Consider the following 19,826-nt stretch of genomic DNA (forward strand, 5'->3'; position numbering starts at 1 on the left):
GACATACCCGAACTGAGAATTTTAGATCAAATCAGAAGTTCTCAATCTCATGAGAAAGTTCACCTCCCTAACGAGACCTTGAGACTAGGAGAATTACATGAAAAGTAGTCATTTGTGATCAGCCAGAAGCAAAACACAGCTGAGGCTCTAGATGCACAGCATGGAGATGTGTCCCAATAGAAATAATTTGACATCATTGGTCCTGTCATATTAGAGAGATTAATTGCTTTTCTACACAGTGTGCCCTGTCCACAAATATTCCCTTTGTATCTGCCTTTCTACATTTGTTTCTTGTGAGTCTCAGGTTTTGGGGGAAATTTTTTTATTGCTAGTTTTCTTATTATTTTATTTCATTAAATACCTTTGATTGAATTGTGTCCTTTGATTGACCAGTTGAAGTACTTGGAAGGGCTTATAAACTATGGTCCTTGTAGTAGCTATGGATACACACACACAGAATACCTTGAATCGCCTTGAGTGGGGACACTCGCTTTGTGAGAGCTGTGGCATCCCAAAGTACCACTCTGAGTATCCCCACCAAGGGATTCAAGTAACTTTGGAAATGCTGAAGAGTATGCCAAGTGAATATTACTAGGGGAAGTTGTGAATTAGTACTTCCAGGGGACCCAGAGTCTTACATGTCCCAAAGGCAAATCCTGGAAAATGTGTAGGGTCGGAGCCATTTGTCTGATCAGAGTGTGGGGAAAGAGAATATGTATCAATCCCTTAGACAAGTAACATTGACTTTCTGGAAGTCTGGCCATAACTGCAACAGTTCCTGGGGCTTGAAATGGTGAACCAGGACAAGATGATGGAAGGCACAATGTTCATACTCTTGCCGTTTCATTAAGAAGGCATAAGGGGGGGAAGGTGTGGGTTTTATCCCCAACTCTTTGATGCATAATCCAATATACACATCTTCCAAGTAGATGGCCCTGACTTTCTGGGCCATATCCAGGATCCTAATGGCCAGGGAGACAGACAGCACATAACCTGGGCCAGCACAGTACATAGGGTATTTTTCTTGAGGGTACAGCTCAGGAGGCATGTACCACTTTTCATCCGAGTTCCGCTGGGGTTCTGCGTCAAAGTAGATGTAACCTGTGATAAAGTTTGGCGGTGTGGGTTTTTCAGGATGCAGTACTTGATGTATCAGGAAGCTGGGGTTTAAGAAGACATCATTATCCACCTTGAGCACATACCGGGCTGTGGGACAGTACTGGGCTATCCACTCGAGACCCATGAGGACCTTGAGAGTCAAGTTGTAGTATGTATCCAGGAAGCCCACCTGGAGGAGATCCCCATGTTCCTTGTCCTCCTCCTCCAAGAGGCCTTGAACTTCTTGAAAAAAGAGTGGTTGGGGCAGACCGATAACAAAGAGGCGGCAGATAATCACGTTAGGTACCAAGGTCTCATTGCCCCATGTTTGCCGAATGATTTGGCGCACCTCCACCTCTTGAGGCTGGGTCATCACCAGCATGAGCAGAAAAGGGGTACCTTTGGGATCTTTACACCTGTCAGGATGGTTGATCAGAAAGGGATAGGGATAAGGATAATTCATGTCCAAGGGGTGTGGAGTCCGAGCCAGCCACTCAAATTTCCTCAAAGAGATCTTTGGGGATGGAGGCCGCAGATTCATTGAAGATGTCCAGGACTCTAGCAGCTGACCCACCAGCAACACCAGCAGCCCCAAGAAAACTGTGCCCAGCACAGCTCCCAGTACCAGCCGTCGCCTTAATAGCTTCATGATGTCAATGTTCTGGGTAGAAAGGAATGGGAGAACAGGTCAGTGATGGGTACAGTTACATGTAACACTTATATATAATGTGTTAGGACTTAGGCCTGCCCAGATCTCCATTCAATTTTAGGCAGGCTGTTTTTTGGTGGGGGACCTGGATTTGGAAATCTGGGAATACTAGAAGAGAGAACAAGAGGAAAGGGAAGAAAGGTTTCCTACCTACACTTTGTGCCAGGTCAGCCACCAATTTGCTGAATCAGAGACAGGTGAAAGGGGTGTAGGAGCCTAGTCTAGGGGTGCCACTGGCTCTTTATATGACTTTAATCAAATCATTTTTCCTCTTGGAGCTTAGGATTTTCCCATCTAACAAGTAAAGATAGATTTTGTCCAAGAGTTCCTCTATCGCTATGATTATGGTTGTTTTGTGAGAGAAAAGAATTGAGGATAAGAAGAAATTCAGAGGGTCTATGTGGAAGCAAGTAGAGGTTTGTCACAACTGGTTGTGCCAAAACTGTTGGACAGGTGAAGGGAGGGGCTACATATGTTCCCTATACTGGGAACTGTGTTGTGAAGAATAGAAATTGTGGGTGGAATTTGTCTTGGTTTCCTAGAAGTTCTGTCTTCCTGAATTCTTCCGTGTGTGATGATCTGATCCTTGCCTCCTAGTTCCAGCCAGAGTCCGGGCCCCAGAGCCACAGGATAATGGGTTCACTCCAAAAAGACAAATCTGTACCCAGAATTCTGGTCCGAAAAAGTCCAAAGCAAAGCTTTAAAAAAAGGAGAAGGGAGTTTCTCTCCATTCTTCCCTGCCCTGAACCCTGTTCCAAAAAAGTCCCAGTTTCCCTTCTTAGGGTCATAGAAGTCAGATTGTAGAGTTGTTGCCATCAAAAGAATAGAACTGGTCTGGGGAAGGTCCCTGCCACTCATCTCTGGACCCTACCCCCAGAATCTCAGCCTGCCTTCACCATAAAGAGAGACAGACTCAGTGACACGTAAATAGCAAATACCTGCTAGATAATTGCTTCTTAAGTTAAAATCTTCCCCTGAGAAATCCAGGGGCCTGTGCTGGGGATGGTTTCAAAGTTTCATCTCCCAAATTCCCTCCCTTTATTTCCCTTCCCCTCTAGTCCAGATAGGTTGAGGTCCTCACCCTCTTTTCTGGCTGAGTCCTGGGATTCAGTGGCACAGGAGTCCAATTCAGAGAGAATGCCAGTCACTTGGTCAGGGAGAGACAGATATGGGAGGAGTATAGAAGTGGGAAGGGGAGGACACCTGCTTGCCTCTCTTATTTGAAGTATTGGGTGGGGCAAATCACCTAGGCAACAAAGAAGGGTGGCCAGCATGGCTCTACCTAGAACTCGACTGGTTAGAATTCTAAGGTGAAAGACTGGCTAGTAGTGGGGTGTTCCCAGACACCCCAATTTCTAGCAAAAACTGCCCCCGAGATTATGTGAGGGTGGAGGGAGAGGGATTGAATGGTTTTTATCAAGACCAACTACAAAGGAAAGCTGGAGGGGAACAAGTTAGAGAATTATAATAGCTCACATTTTTATAATGTTTTAGACTTTACAGTCATTTCCTCTATGATAGCCCCCAGGTGAAGCCCTTCTATTGTCCACCAAATCCTGGGAAGTTGGTGCAATAATTATCCCCATTTTACAGAGGAGGTTGACCAAGGTTGTGTTGACTATACAAAGAGTGCTTGAGACCATATTTGAACTCAGCTCTTCTTGATGCCAGGTCCTGCATGCTAGCCATTGTGCTTCCCAGATTACTTATTTCTAAATCCTATCGTTTCCACTCAGATGGGGCCAGCCAGGAAATAAAGAAGGTTGGGGAGGAGATCACCAGAAATCACCCCAGAACTGTGAACTCGGTGGGGCTGCTGCAAAAAGTTGTTAATTGTACTGATCTGGGCACCATATTAGAACTACCCAGCAAAGGACCACACGGACATGCAGTATAGGCCAAAGGAGCCCAATACAGAGAGAATATGTTGCATGAAGCTCACCATCAGAGTTCTGTGAGGAGGGGAGGGGTCACTCTTCCTATAACCTTTCTCTCTCCCAGTTACCAGAGGATCAACAATTATTACTGCCTTATTCCACTATTCATTTGCTGTTCTTCTTGGTTTCTGCTGAAAAGAACAAGTTGCCCCAAGTCAGTATCTCCTGGTATCTTCCCATCCCAACTTTCCTGCCTCTTATTATTTTCTTTCTCCTATTTGATTGTAAGCTCCTTGAAGGCAAATACTTCCTTTCTTTTTACTTATTGTATCCCCAGCACTTAGCACAGTGCCTAGCACATAGCAGGAGCTTAATGAATGTTTATTGCATTGTGTAGATGCCAGAGACCACTGCAGTCAAACCTACTGATGTTCTTTTGAACATTGAGTTCTCTGATGAAAGACTTACTGAGCCTTTTTAAGTCAGAGTGGACCCTAACCCTCCCAACTCCCTAAAAGGTAAGTTGGAGTGTTGAAGATACTTGATTAAAAGTGGGAGCAGCAGCAGGCAAGAGGGAAGGTCTTCATAGATTTATCAGAGTGAAGAAGTTGTTAATGTTTTAAAATTTCAATATCAAGCTTCATATGTATTCTAAATTATAATGCAAATGTATTTTTCTTTTGTGTCACATGAAGTTGAAAAGAAGAGAAGAAACTGAATAAAAACAGAAACAAAATATAGACTGATCTGTAATCAATTTATGAAATTCTGTATATTTATGATATTACATCTTAAACCCCAGCCTGAGCTGAATCAGAAACCTTAGCCAAAATGCTAAGAGGCAGAAAGCCCAACAGGCTTCAGGACACTAGTGCTCACCCTCTTTCTTTCTTTTTCTGTTATCCAGCATAGTAGAATTAATTCACAACTTTACTAATACTGTTGATGTGTGCCTATGTTTTCTCAGCCCCTCCAGCATGGATTATACCCATCTAGTCATCTTTGCTAGTTGGATGCATGTGAATAAAATCTCAAAATTATTTTTATGTGTGTTTCTCTTATTATGGGGCAGGCAGTTGCTTTGGCAAAGATGAAAACTGCCTGTAGTAACAATATCAGCACTTCACATATGGTAGGGAATAGGGGAAACTAATTCTCTCCATACCCTTTATATGAATGCATGGAGGCAGGAGATAGAATTAAGGAAACTAGTTATCCAATTTGGTAACAATGTTAAAATGTATGAGAGTCATGGTTCATTGCTTGAAAGGATTTAAAGAGATTCACAAAAGAGTTTATGCTAGGATGAATACAGAGAGGCTTGGAGAGACTTACATGAACTGATGCTAAGTGAAATGAGCAGAACTAGGAGATCATTATACACTTCGACAACGATATTGTATGAGGATGTATTCTGATGGAAGTGGATTTCTTTGACAAAGAGACCTAACTCAGTTTCAATTGATAAATGATGGACAGAAGCAGCTACATCCAAAGAAAGAACACTGGGAAAGGAATGTGAACTATTTGCATTTTTGTTTTTCTTCCTGGGTTATTTTTACCTTCTGAATCCAATTCTCCCAGTTCAACAAGAGAACTGTTTGGTTCTGCAAACATATATTGTATCTAGGTTATACTGCAACATATCTAACATATATAGGACTGCTTGCCATTTAGGGGAGAGAGTGGAGAGAGGGAGGGGAAAAATCAGAACAGAGTGCAAGGCATAATGTTGTAAAAAAAATTACCCTGGCATGGACTCTGTCAATATAAAGTTATTATTAAATAAAAATTTTTTAAAAAGAGTTTATGCTATAGCTGACGGGCCAAATTCTAAGAGCCTGGCAATTAGAAATTGTTTTGAGAGAGTTTTTATATTGAAAAATTGAGGTTTAGCTAGCAAGCTAATAGCTTACAAGGTTGTAAATTATAAAAGAGAGATACAGAAAGATATAGAAATGTCTTTTCATATGGTAAGGAAATAGGATATCTTTTAACAAAGTATTGTCAATCAGATAGAATAGGGTTTTTGCAGAGGATAAATAAAGAACAGATAAGAGGGTTTATTGCTCCACATTCCTTAGCTAGGTATGCAGATGAATAGACCCTTGGCTCTGACCCACCATCTCCCTGCTTCTGTTGTTTGAGGAGAGAAAATTCTGGTGACAAAGGCTGGGGACCCATATAGTGACATGTATAAAGAGGAGTTGTATAAAACAAATCTGAAAATGTGGTCAGAAGACAGATATTAGAGCTAATTGTTGGTGTAACCATCCATTTCTCTGATTTCCCCCTCCAGCAATGAGAGAGAGAAGACAAAAAGACTAGGGAGTAATAGTTATTTTAGCTTTGATTTCCTATGGATCTTATGGTTAAAAAAGAAAAAGAAGATTCAAGAATGAATTCAAGTTTACAAGGTTACAATCAATACAAGGTTACAAATCTGGGTGGCATAATGGAGTTTGCCAAAGGGGTGGGTTAAAGTAGGGAAGTTGATGAGTTCTTTACTGGACAGGATAACTGTAAGATAAGTATCATGAACATAGTCCTGGCAATAGTCTCTATATTTTCCGAGAAACAGCTTAGCTAAGTTCAGAGAGATTACACTGGTAACTGGCCATTTGGTGATGAATCTTTTTGCCATGACATTCCATGAAACAAAGAACATAAAATGGCTTTAAGTCGAATGTGGTTCCTCTTGGCTTCTGCAGAGATAAAAGCAAAGGGGAACAAAAGAGCATGACAAGAATCACATAGTTTTTAGACCATAAATATCAACTCAGATGTTGGCATTCTAAAAGTGAGGCTCTTGATCTGTGAATAGATATGCCACAGAGAAACTGAACCACATTAATTTCATCATTCTTGGTATAAATTAATCACTTAGTTGAAAATTCCCTGGGTGGAGTCAAGATATCGGGATAAAGTCAGGAAGCTGTTCAAGCTCTCCCAGTTTCCCTCAAAAACCACATGAAACCAAGCCTCTGGACAGAATTTGACAGAATGAAACTACTCTCCAACTTAAGATAGATTGGAAAGTTTTCAAGAAAGATCAGTTTCACTGAGGTGAAAAGGACGTTCGGACAGACTCTGGGAAAGCCAGAGAGAGGGTTTTAATCACAGTAAGTCAACAACTAAGACCCTCAGTCTTGGCTCAGTAGAGGAGCAAATCAGTGGGTCAGCTTCCAATCCCAGTTCAAAAGGCAAACTCTAAGAAACCAGGCTATTTCCTGAACAGAGCAGGCAAAGCTTCCCCCTACAAACACAAGAGGCCCCTGTACTCAAAGCCAAGGCTCAGAGCTGCAAAGGAAAAATTGGAATAGTGCCATTTTTACCCCAGGAGCAGAGGTCCACTTTAAAAGTTTAACAAAAGGAAATATCAAAAGAAAAGGAAAGAAAATAAGCAAGAAACAGAAAAGAACCCTGACATAGTAGAAAGCTACTATGGTCACAGGGCAAACCAAAACACAAACTCAGATTAGGACAGAATGTTCACAGAAAAAATTTCAAAGAGTAATATAAGTAATATAAGCTTCTTGAAAATGCTCATAAAAAACTTCAAAACACAAATAAAAGAGGTAGAAGAAAAAATGAGAAAAGAAATGAGAGGTATACATGAGAGAATCAATAGTTTGGAAAAGGAAGAGAAAAAATTGAAGAAAACAATATCTTAAACAGCAGAATAAATCAAATGGAAAAAGATACAAAAGACAACTGAAGGAAGCCATATATTTAAAATCAGAACAGAGCAAATGGAAGCTAATGATTTTATAAGACAGCAAGAATCAGTCAAACAAACTAAAAAGAATGAAAAAATAGAAGAAAATGTGAAATACCTCATTGGCAACACAGTTGACCTGGAAAATAGATCCAGAAGAGACAAATTGAAAAATTATTGGCCTAAGCCCTTTTTGTAGTGGCTAGAAACTAGAAATTGAATGGATGCCCATCAATTGGAGAATAGCTGAATAAGTTGTGGTATATGAATGTTATGGAAATTATTGTTCTGTAAGAAATGACCAGCAGGATGATTTCAGAACGGCCTGGAGAGACTTACATGAACAGATGCTGAGTGAAATGAGCGGGACCAGGAGATCATTATATACTTCAACAACAATACTATATGATGATCAATTCTGATGGACGTGGCCCTCTTCAACAATGAGATGAACCAAATCATTCCATTTGTTCAATAATGAAGAGAATCAGCTACACCCAGTGAAAGAACTATGGGAAATGAGTGTGAACCACAACATAGCATTTCCATTCCCTCTGTTTTTGTCCACTTGCATTTTTGTTTTCCTTCTCAGGTTATTTTTACCTTATTTCTAAGTCCAATTTTTCTTGTACAGCAAAATAATTGTATGGATATGTGTACATATGTTGTGTTTAACATATACATTAACATATTTAATATGTTTTGGTCTACCTACCTTGGGGGGAAGGAGGGGAAAAGTTGGAACAGAAGGTTTTGCAAGGGTCAATGCTGAAAAATTACCCATGCATATATCTTATAAATAAAAAGCTATAATAAAATTTTTTAAAAATTATCAGCCTACCTGAAGGCCTGACCAAAAAAAGACCCTGGATAGTATTCTATAAGAGGTCATTAAGGAAAACTGCCCCAATATTCTAGAAATAGAGGGGAAAATACTCATTGAAAGAATCCATCTGGAAAGAGATCCCATGTGGAAAATCTCAAGGAACATTGTTGCAAAACCACAAAACTATACTCAAGGAAAAAGTACTGCAAGCTGCCAGACAAAAACAATTCAAATATGAAGGAGCAATAGTCAGGATTACCTAGGATCTGGCAGTTTCTACAGTAAAAGATCAGAGGGCCTGGAATAACCATATTACAGCAAGCAAAGGATCTGGAATTACAATCAAGAATTAACTACCCAGCAAGACTCAGTATCATCTTTCAGGGGAGAAGATGGAGTTTCAGTGAAATAAGAGACTTTTGATCATTTCTATTAATCACTTAAAAAAACATTATAAAACACCTACTATGTCCTAAGTGCTGGGGACACAAGAGGCAAAAGATAGTTCCTGCTCTTAAGGAGCTTACAGTCTAAGCTTACAGGAGTTAAGATAACAAACAAATATAAATATAAATATAAATATATATATATAAAGCAAATTATATACAAGATAAATAGGAAATAATTAAAAGGGAAGACATTGTTATTAAAAGGAGTTATGGAAAGTTTCCTGTAGAAGATGGGATTTTAGTCAGGATTTAAAGGATACAAAAGAAAATTATAGAGAAATGAAAGGATGATTCATAGATTTTGCTTGAAGAAGCAATTCAAGGATCTGATGAAATTGGTTATTTCATAAGCTATTTAGTATTTTCTTTTTTAAAAAAATCACTAATGTCTTTTTTATATATCATATTTACTTCTAAGCATCTTTCTCTGCAAGTCATCCCTTGTAGCAAAGTTTTTAAAAGAAAAAAACCTCAAAACTAATGACATATCAACCATATCTGAGATTATGTGCAATATTTCACATCTATAACCTTACCCTTTCTCTGCCTTCCCCTCTGAATGAAAGCAGGGAGGTATATTAATTAACTCTTCTCCAGGGCCAAGCTAGATCATTCTAATTCAACAGTTTTCAATATTGTTTTCTTGTTCATGCATTGTTGTAGTCATTGTATAAATAATTTCCTGACTCTGCTTACTTAATTGATATAAATTTATTTAGGTATGCTCATGCTTCTTGGAATCCATGTTCTTTGTTTCTTATGGCACAGTAACGTTCCATTGTAGTATAACAGACACCTGAGAACTGACTAGAACCGGGGTATTTGTAGTTCAGAAGAACAAAGATTTCTCTCTCAATCCTTACAGCAACTTGGGACTATAACAGTCTTTCAGTAAGAAGATAGATTGGAGTCATGCTCTAAGATCTATCTTTGAGGGACACAGACAATCTGTGAGACACAGAACAAGGAACAGAGGATGCAAAAACTGGGCAACAATATCCCCACTTTTACCTTAGTGAATTGATCTGGAAAAAACTAGTGGCTCAGGAGCAGCAGACTAAAGGAGAAACTAAATAGACTTGAAAGGAGGATTGAGGTGTTCTGACTATGAGGTTAAATTTTATAGCTTGGGGCAGCTAGATAGAGCAACAGAAAGATTACTAATCCTGCAGCCAGGATACATAAATTCAAACTAACCTCACTAGCTATATGACCTTGGGCCAGTCATTTAGCCTCAATTATCTCAAGAAAAAAATAAACTTTATGTTTGTTTTGATTTGTATTATTACTAGCAATTTGAAACAATCTTTCATATTGTGAGAAACAAGAATTTTACCAGAACTTTACTGACTTGCTGATGAATTTAACCAAAGGTTTTATGCTATATTCTTGCAAGAATGAGTGTTTCAACTAGTAGATACACTTTTGAAGGGCAAAAGCATAGCCTTTTAATCTCTAATGGAATGCACAAGTGCCTCTCCTAATTATATCTCCCCTTGGTGTTCACTTCATTTGGCCTTATTTTCCCATGAATACAGTCCTTCTATAAGTTTTGTTTCCTGTGTTCCACATCAGTCTAACTGCTAGCTTTCCCCAAAAAAATCCTTCCAACATTTATCATTTCCTCTTTTTATCAACTTTTCCAATCTAATGGAAACGAGGCAGAACCAGTTGCTTTAATTTGCATTTTTCTAATATCAATTTGGAGCACTTTTTCATATGGCTATTGATAGCTTGTATTTCTTCCTTAGAAAATTGCCTGGTGCGTGGCTCTTTCCAACAATGAGATGATTGATGCCAGTTCCAATGATCTTGTGATGAAGAGAGCCATCTATACCCAGAGAGAAGACTGTAGGAACTGAGTGTGGATCACAGCATAACATTTTCACTCTTTTTGTTTGCTTGCATTTTATTTTCTTTCTCATTTTTTTCCTTTTTGATTTGATTTGTTTTGTGCAGCAAGATAATTGTATAAATATGTACACATATATTGGATTTAAATTATCATGTTTAACAGATATTGGATTACTTGCTATTTAGGAGAGGGGTGGAGAGAAGTGGGGAATTGGACACAAGTTTATGCAAGGGTTAATGTTGAAAAATTATCCATGCAGTTCTTTTGAACATTAAAAAAATTTTAGAAAATAAATTTAAAAAAGAAAATTGCCTGGTTATATCCTTTGATTATTAACAGGGGATTAGCTCTTATCCTTATAAATTTGAGTTCATTCTTTCTGTATTTTGAAAAGGAGATTCTTATAAAAGAAATTTGCTATAAAGATGTTCCCCCAGTTATGAGTTTCCCTTATAATTTTATCTGTATTTGATTTCTTTGTGCAAAATATGTTTCAATTTTATGTAATTAAAATTCTCTATTTTATCTCTTGAGATCCTGAAAGAGAATATAATTAAAAGGGGAAGCTCCGGAGGAAGAAAAAAAAAGGTGGTATCTAAGACATAGGTAGCAGAATTGGCCCAAACAAGGATAAAAACAACTTATTCCTCAGAGTCAAGAGCAAAGAACAAGGAAAAGTATAAAGGGAGAGGTTTGTGGTACTTAAAGGGGAAAGAGAGACATCCTCCTGGATAGCATCTATTTACTTAGTAAAGGAGAAGATAAGATCTACTCCTAAAAAGTGAGATTGAGTTAAGTACTCAGGGATTGAAAAAAGAAGAGACCAGCAGGAAGAGCTGCTGAGAGTGGTAGGATAGAGAGTCATTCAAAGGATGACTAAAGTTTTCTTATATAGCAATGAGAATCCAGTTGAGATTAGATAGCATAAATTTGAAGTAGATTCAATTTGCATAGTATTTTACTTTTCCCATTGCTCTCTAGATTAGAAATAGAAAAGGCAGATGGGAGTAAAGCACTGATGCAAGATTTAGGATTAATAAAGAATGCTAGGACCAAGGATCAAGGAAGGAAAACACTATCCGCTGTTGTCCTTCATTCTCGAAAAAGAACAAAATGACTTCACTATGTTAGAGTCAAATCACTATGTAAATGACTGTGCCTGATCAGAAAATGAGCTCAGAATGCTCAGCCACAGGTTGGACACAAATAGTCCTTATGAACATTTGTAGTGAAATGTCTAACTTTGTGCGTCTTGTGTTTCTTTTGATCTAGGTAAGTGAACTTATCCACAACACTCAAAACTTCACTTTGCTCTAACTGATGGTATCCACATGATTGGATAGGGCTGGCTGATGGAGTACTTGTGTTTTTTCAGTGTTAATTGTTAGGCCAAATTTAACACAAGCAGCAGATAATCAATCCACATTTTGTTGCATCTCAGTTTCAGAAGCCACCTTGTGTACAAAATCATTTGCAAACAAAAAATCATGCTCCTACACTCCCTCCATTTTAGTTTTGGCTTGTAGACTTTTCAAGTTGAAGAATTTGCTATCAGTGCAATAGCTGACTTTGATGCTATGTTTCTTCTCCTTGAAGGCACTTGACAACATAGCTGAAAACATCAAGCTAGAAAACATGAGAGCAAGCATACAGTCTTGTTTCACTTCATTAGTGACTGGGAAAGCTAGAGAGCATTGTCTGTTGTCCAGAATCTAAATAAGCATGCCTTCATGAAATTGACTTATACTGATGAACTTCTCTGGATAACCAAATTTTGACATAGTTTTCCATAAGCCCTTGTGAATGACAATATCAAAGGCCTTGGTCAGATAAACAAATGTTGTATACAGATCTCTGTTCTATTCCTAGCACTTCTCCTAGAGTTGTTGGGGAGTAAACACCATATTGACCATTCCTTGGCCTCTTCTGAAGTCACACTAGCTCTCAGGGAGATGATCTATTTAAGGAAGACTCTGGCAAGAATCTTGCCAGCAATAATTAACAGAGAAACCCCACTGTGGTTGTCATAGGACAATTTATTCTCTTTACTTTTATAGACAATAAAATAGACAAGGAGGCATCCTCAAGCTCCTGGGGCATTATCTCTTCTTGCCATATAATCTGGAAAATTCCAATCAGCTTTTGTATGAGCAATGGATTCCATATTTTTAAAATCTCAGCTGGAATAGAATCAGCACCAGGTCCTTTTCCACACAAAATTAACCTAATGGCATTCAAAACATCTTCTTCAGTTGGAACTTCAGCTAGGAAGTGATTGATTTCAACCTGAGGTAAACAGTCAATGCCTTCAGCATTAAGTAATGGTGATCTGTTGAGAACATTTCTATGAAAATGTTTGGTCCATCTCTCTGGAATCATGTCCTTATCACTAATCAATGGGGCTCCAGTATTGAGTAGTTGAGATGCATCTTTAGTTTTTAAATAGCCTCCAACACATAATAGAAGATTTTGGATTGTAGCTATCAACATAAAACTGAAATTCATCTGCCTTCTTACTGACCCAAGAATTTTGCCTCTCTCTAAGTTTCGATTGTACTTTACTTTTCACGGAACTTCTTAAAGATGGATGAACTATTCTGCTGGTATGCCCTGAGTAGTTCTCATTTTTTCATTTAGCAGCTTCTAAATTATTTTCATCAAAACAATCTTGATGTTTGCATGTGTTCTGACCCAGATGAGTAAATGCAATGCTGTACAACAAATCTCTGAAAGCTACCCACTCCTTTTCTGTTCTATTACCAACTGTGTGTTGGCAACCCTCCAAGTTAGCAACAGACTGCTCTCTCCCAGAGAGGTACTCTAATCTATTAACATTCATTCTTCTGGTAGTCTTTTTTGCTTTGGGGCTGCTGCTTGGGTTGAATGAGAATATTCAGCCTGCAGAGGATAAATCTATGATCAGTCCAGCACTCTGCCTTTGTCACTCTCACATTCTGTCTGTCTCTTCCTTTACAATCATTTAGTATATTAAATGCCAATATTATATTGTGAGGGTGCATCCATAAAGTTTTATTGTGTTTAGGTAGATGGAATACAATGTTGATGATGAGAAGATGCGCAAGTATCTTTCTTCAGATCTTCTCTGGTTGTGTTAGGATGACCACTGTTCTGCCCCATCTATATTTGCCCAAAGGAACTATCTTATCTTGTGAGTGGGGAGGTCTGAAGAGCTTGGAATTTCCTGACCTATTCTGCCAGCTTCCCAGAATTCTCCTCCCAAAGACATCTTAAGCCTCTCATATCTCCTATACATTCCCCACATCTTAGTAGAAATAAAATGTCTCAAGTAAACACAAAATTGTTCCAGGAATCTCATTACAACACACAGGGAACCAAATGGGCATGAATATGTTCCCCCTTCCACCCACCCAGGTAAGAAAAGTTATCTCAGTGAACTGCCCTACAGACATTCCTTCAGTTCTGTTCCCTTGGGTTATCTGGCTATGGGCTATAGCTAAGAAAATTATGTGTACTTGTCTAGGTTCCTGACATATAGGATGATGAAAAAAGCATTGAATATAGAATTGAAATTTTGTATTTCCCAGTATGCATGAGGAGAGGAAGATAAAGGTTACTTTCTTTTTTTTTTACTTGAATTATTATTTTTTTTATTCTGTTCCCATATGCTTTTTTTATACTTTTAATAACTTTTTATTGACAGAACCCATGCCAGGGTAATTTTTTTACAGCATTATCCCTTGCACTCACTTCTGTTCAGATTTTTCCCCTCCCTCCCTCCACCCCCTCCTCCAGATGGCAAGCAGTCCTCTACATGTTGAATAGGTTACAGTATATCCTAGATACAATATATGTGTGCAGAACCGAACAGTTTTCTTGTTGCACAGAGAGAATTGGATTCAGAAGATATAAATAACCTGGGAAGAAAAACAAACATGCAAGCAATTTATATTCATTTCCCAGTGTTCTTTCTTTGGGTGTAGCTGCTTCTGTCCATCCTTGATCAATTGAAATTGAATTAGCTCTCTTTATCGAAGAGATCCACTTCCATCAGAATACATCCTCAAACAGTATCGTTGAGGTATATAATGATCTCCTGGTTCTGCTCATTTCACTTAGCATCAGTTCATGTAAGTCTCGTCAGTCCTCTCTGTATTCATCCTGCTGGTCATTTGATAAAGGTTACTTTCAGAGGGTCTGGGGCTAATAGGGAAGGGACATAGCCTCAGCAATAAATGACATTTGTAAAGTGTTTTAAAACTTAACAGTAATTATACTTGATCCTCACAACAACAATATAAACTTGCTATAAGTATTGTTACTTCCATTTTACATTTGAAGAAACTGAGGATCACAGAGGTTAAGTGACTTTTTCAGAATGAGACAATTAATATGTTCCAGAAATACAATTCAATCCTAGTTGCTTCCTAACTCCAAATTTAATGCTTTTTCTATTAACCACACTGTCCCTTTCTGATTTAGGTACCTGTAAGTAGATAGCAACAAGTGTGGGGGGCTTTGGGGTTAAAATTAAAAAGAAGCGACATTTAAAATAGAAAGAAAGGAAGGAAGGAAGGAAGGAAGAGACAGAGAGAAAGAGAGAGAGAGAGAGAGAGAGAGAGAGAGAGAGAGAGAGAAGAGAGAGAGAGAGAGAGAGAGAGAGAGAGAGAGAGAGAGAGAGAGAGAGAGAGAGAGAGAGAAAGAGATTGAAGGAAGGACGAAAACAAAAACTGTACTTCCAATCTTTTCTCTAAAACTTATAGACCCAAGACAACATTTTTACTACTACAACCCTCAACTTCCTCGTCTATATAAGAATGGTAATTGCTGTACTACGTACTTCACAGAGTTATGGAAAATATGTTTTATAAATCTTAAAATGCTAGTGAAATATAAGTTATCCTTTATACATTTCCTATCCTAAGCTCAAATGAGCTTCCAATTCATCCTATTATTCCTACCTGGGCCTTCAAAGGGAAGCTTAAGGTTTAGATTGGATGTTCCTCCCAATTCCTTTGCCAAAAAACCTCCAAAAAACAAAACAAAACAAAAAAAAAAACCCCAAAAACTAACAAAACTGGAGAAGATAGAGGAGTTCAGCACCAAGGACAGAGGAAAGCTACGACAGAATTTTAGAACATGAATTGAGTGAGAACCTTAGATACCATCTAATCCAGTCCATTATCTTTATCAGGAATTCCTTCTATAATATCACTAACTACTATAAAAAAATTTCCAAATACTTCAATTCAATGACTCAAAATATAGCTAGTTTTAAAGATTTTCAAGTCATTGAAATAGGGTATTGAGAAAAGTTGTCCATCAGCAACAATCACAATTCCATTTGGCCTCATGGAAAATACTAACATTATATAAAGCTTGTACTTTTCCTGTTGTAACAACAATAGACTTCATCCTACCATCACCCCCAAAAGCTAAACTAAAACATTAAGAGAAATATAACATCCAGAAGAAAAGGTCAGTCCACATTCAATATGTTATATTCAATTTTGAGGTGCATATTTGAGTAGAGTATGAAGAGAGAAAAACCTTGCAATCATTTGATATAGGGATTGGATGAAGGAACTTTCTTTTTTATAAACTTTCTTTTTTATTTTCAAAACATATGCACTGATAATTTGACAACATTGATTCTTGCATAGCCTTGTATTTCAGATTTTCTTCTCGCCCCCCCACCGATGGAAAGCATTTCCATATATGTTAAACATGTATAACCATATTTATATAATTCTCTTGTTGCACAAGAAAAATCAGATAAAAAAAAGAAAGTAAATGAGTAAGAAAACAAAGTGCAAATGAACAACAACAAAAAGAGTAAGAATGCTATGTTGTGATTCACATTCAGTTCCTACAATCCTCTCTCTGAGTATAGATGACTCTCTTGGATGAAGAAACTCTCAATATAATCCAGCCACTCCACTCTACACAACCATCTTCTACCTCTTGACTAGCTTCCCTATAGATCATATCACTGGCTGCACTTGGTGAGGTAGACCTGATGGAGTCTCATAGACTCTATCACTATCTGACATAGTGTTGGATGTTAAGGGAAGGCCTTGAATAACATAGTCGCTTGATTTCTTCCATAGATTGTGCTCCAAGCAGTGATACTCTGCCTGGAATCATTGTCCAATAAGTTTACAGACTCACATCCTCCGATAGTCTCCCCATTCCAGTGATTCTGAATCTCCATTACCAATTTACAAAACCTGTTCTCTATTTCCAACTGCCTATGCATTTTTTCCTTTCTTCTCAACCTTACCCTCATATTCTACTTCAGAATAGCCTCCTGGCTTTTCCATTAAAAAGATATTCCCCTTCTTGGTCCCAGATATTTTTCCTGACTGTCACCCACATCTGGAACTGTCTCCCTAAGTTCCACCTACTGGTTTCTCTTGCTTCCTTTAAGTCTCAATTAAAATCCCAGCTTTTTTGCTGAGGCAATTGGGGTTAAGTGTCTGAGTCTAGATTTGAACTCAGGTCCTCCTGATTTCAGGGCTGGTGCTCTATCTACTGCACCACCTAGCAGCCCCCGATCCCCCCTTTTTTTTTTTTTTTTTTTGGATAAAAATCTACAACAAAGAAAAACTAAGGCACAGAGTTGTAAGCATGATCTATTTATTAGCAAGGCTAGCAGTTGCCAGTTTTAAAAAGCAGACCAAAACTCCCCAGTAATCAAGAATGCATTTGACAGTCAGAGTAGCCTTAATACAGTTGGTTACATAAGATCCAATGATGCAAAATAAACTAAGACTGCAATTTGTCTGCATTAGAGATGAAGGGGGCTTACATTTTGTTCAATCATGTTGACTTTACAAGAGGGGGTCTCCAGAATCTATGGCAATTGGAAAAACAGAATTAATCAATATCCTCTGGAAATTCCCATGTTAACCATTTGCTCAACATCAGAGAAGCCTGGCATTAAGGAAAAACATCTTATCACTAGCTGATTCATTTCCTTATCTTTCTCCTCCCTTCCAAGACCTACAGTTTAGCACACTGAGGAACATAAATGTTTATAGACTCTACCACCCTCAATGACCATCAAATCTAATCTGATTTCAAAGTACTGATTACAGTGATTAACTACAACCCTTAATTATTTAATCAATAATCTAAATTCCACAATTTTAAAGGAAACCTTTAGTTCTTTTTAAAAATTCTAGTGCATTTCCTTTGTTAATTATTTCCTATTTGTCCCTATAAGTAACTTGTTGTTATGGGAACAACCTGCTAGTGGCTGCTGGGGATCTAATTCTGACCAGCAGAATAGATCCCTTCATGTGAGAGGATGATAACAATATAAGGAACCTGAAAGGCAGTTGTATTCTCTGACCTCTCTCCTTTACCCTCTTACCTCCAATTTATTTCATTTCCAATTCACAAAGCAACATCTGTCTCAGTAAAGGCTGATTTGCAATTCCTTTAAGTGTGTTATGATTCAGAGCTGTGGAGGATTTCAGAGAACCAACCTGCCTCTTAATGGTACAGTCCCCTTTAACCCTATAAAGGGTTAACCCTTTACAGGCTTTCTGGATTTCTCATTTAGGCATGGTCCTTAACAACTTGTTCATATATATTTGTTTTCATGTTTTCTCCCTTATTAAATTGTGAACTCTTTGACACCAGGGACTTTCTTTTGTCTCCTAATGTATCCCTAGTTCTTAGCACATGTCTGGCACATAGTAAGCACTTGATAAATTTTTGTTGACTGACCAAACAATTGTTTGACTTGGAAAAGAGAAGGGAACAGACTTGGAAAGAGGTGTGGACAATTGATTGCAATCTTCAGCTATTTGTTGGGCTGTCTGATGGAAAAAGGAAATTTTCTTTATTTGACTAGAGGACAGAAAAACTAGATTAATGGGAGGAAATTGTCTATAGGTTAGCTTAGCTAACAAGCTAATAAGACTAGCTACTAGCCACATTTATCAAGGTTTTGAAACAAAGAACAGAAGGGAGAATAATACCTAGAAGTGTTCCCTCCCTTGGGACCTTCCCCCCCACCCTGCCTTTTTCTTCTCCCTTTTATTTGTGTAGTGAGGTTACACATACTCTTTGGCATGTCCTTTGAGGCTGGGATTAAATCTCACAATGATGTGTGAGCAGGATGGATTTTGCTTGGAGAGAATTATCTTGGTCTGGCCCCTTTGATCTATATTCTACCTAAGAAAGATGGCCTAGTATTTCATTCCAAAAAGCTGAAAAAAGAGAGTCTGAATGTCCTAGTAGATAATCCCTTTCTTTTTCTTCTATGTATCTGGGAGTATAGGGCTACTGAAAGACTTAGATCCCTAATGGGGCAAGATGGACCTTAGTTTCATGACTTGTGATGACCATGGTAAGAGTATTTTGAGAAATAACTCCATTGGACTTGGAAATTAAAAGTCTTTAATTTTACAACTGCTGAGATTGGTATCCTATAAAATAAGAATGCTTGCAATCAATACTTGTCTTTTTTATACCTGAAATGCATCTCTCCCTTGATGTCCCATTGGTTGAGTACCAGAAGTCACATTATCAGGAATGTGCAATTCCCCCACATGACTGTGAATCTCCATTCCAGATTACATTATTACTCCTCCCTTGGCAGTCACCATTTTTGGATGTAGTTCAGGGCTTCCCCTGATTCCATATTAACTGAATCCTGTCCTGTCTGAAGAATCTAATTCCCCCCATGTGAGTCTAAATCTCCTCTAATCACATCAGTTACATTTTCAACAACCCCCTAGCTGTTCTCCACCTCTCCACTTTTAATTACAAGTGTTTATTATTCTAAATTTCCATCTCTGATTACATTATCTTTTAAAACTTTTATTTCCTTAAGGGACCAAAATGCAAAAATGTTTGTGACAGCCCTTTTTGTAGTGAAAAGAAACTGGAAACTCAGTGGATTCCCATCAGTTGGAGAAGTTATGGTATATGAATGTTATGGAATATTATTGTTCTATAAGAAACGATCAGGAGGATGATTTTAGAGAGTCCTGGAGAGACTTACATGAACTGATGTTAAGTGAAATGAGCAGAACCAATAGATCATTATACATGACAACATCAATATTATACCGCAATCGATTCTGATGAATGTGACTCTTTCCAACAATAAGATGATTGATGCCAGTTCCAATGATCTTATGATGAAGAGAGCTGTCTACACACAGAGAAAGGAATATGGGAACTGAATGTGAATCACAGCATAACATTCTCACTATTTTTGTTGTTGTTCGTTGCATTTTGTTTTCTTACTCATTTACTTTCTTTTTTATCTGATTTTTTGTGTGCAGCAAGAGAATT

At 38.0% G+C, this 19,826-nt stretch overlaps 1 protein-coding gene across 1 annotated transcript; it reads right to left on the bottom strand.

The window, feature by feature from the left end:
• Positions 1-317: 317 nt before the first annotated feature.
• LOC127548073 (beta-1,3-galactosyltransferase 2-like) lies at positions 318-1,747 on the bottom strand. Its single transcript, XM_051975262.1, has one exon. It carries the CDS (start codon positions 1,745-1,747, stop codon positions 719-721), a length of 1,029 nt encoding a protein of 342 aa, XP_051831222.1. The 3' UTR covers positions 318-718.
• Positions 1,748-19,826: the final 18,079 nt, after the last annotated feature.

This window comes from Antechinus flavipes, chromosome 1 (assembly GCF_016432865.1).
Source record: "Antechinus flavipes isolate AdamAnt ecotype Samford, QLD, Australia chromosome 1, AdamAnt_v2, whole genome shotgun sequence".
NCBI lineage: Eukaryota > Metazoa > Chordata > Mammalia > Dasyuromorphia > Dasyuridae > Antechinus > Antechinus flavipes.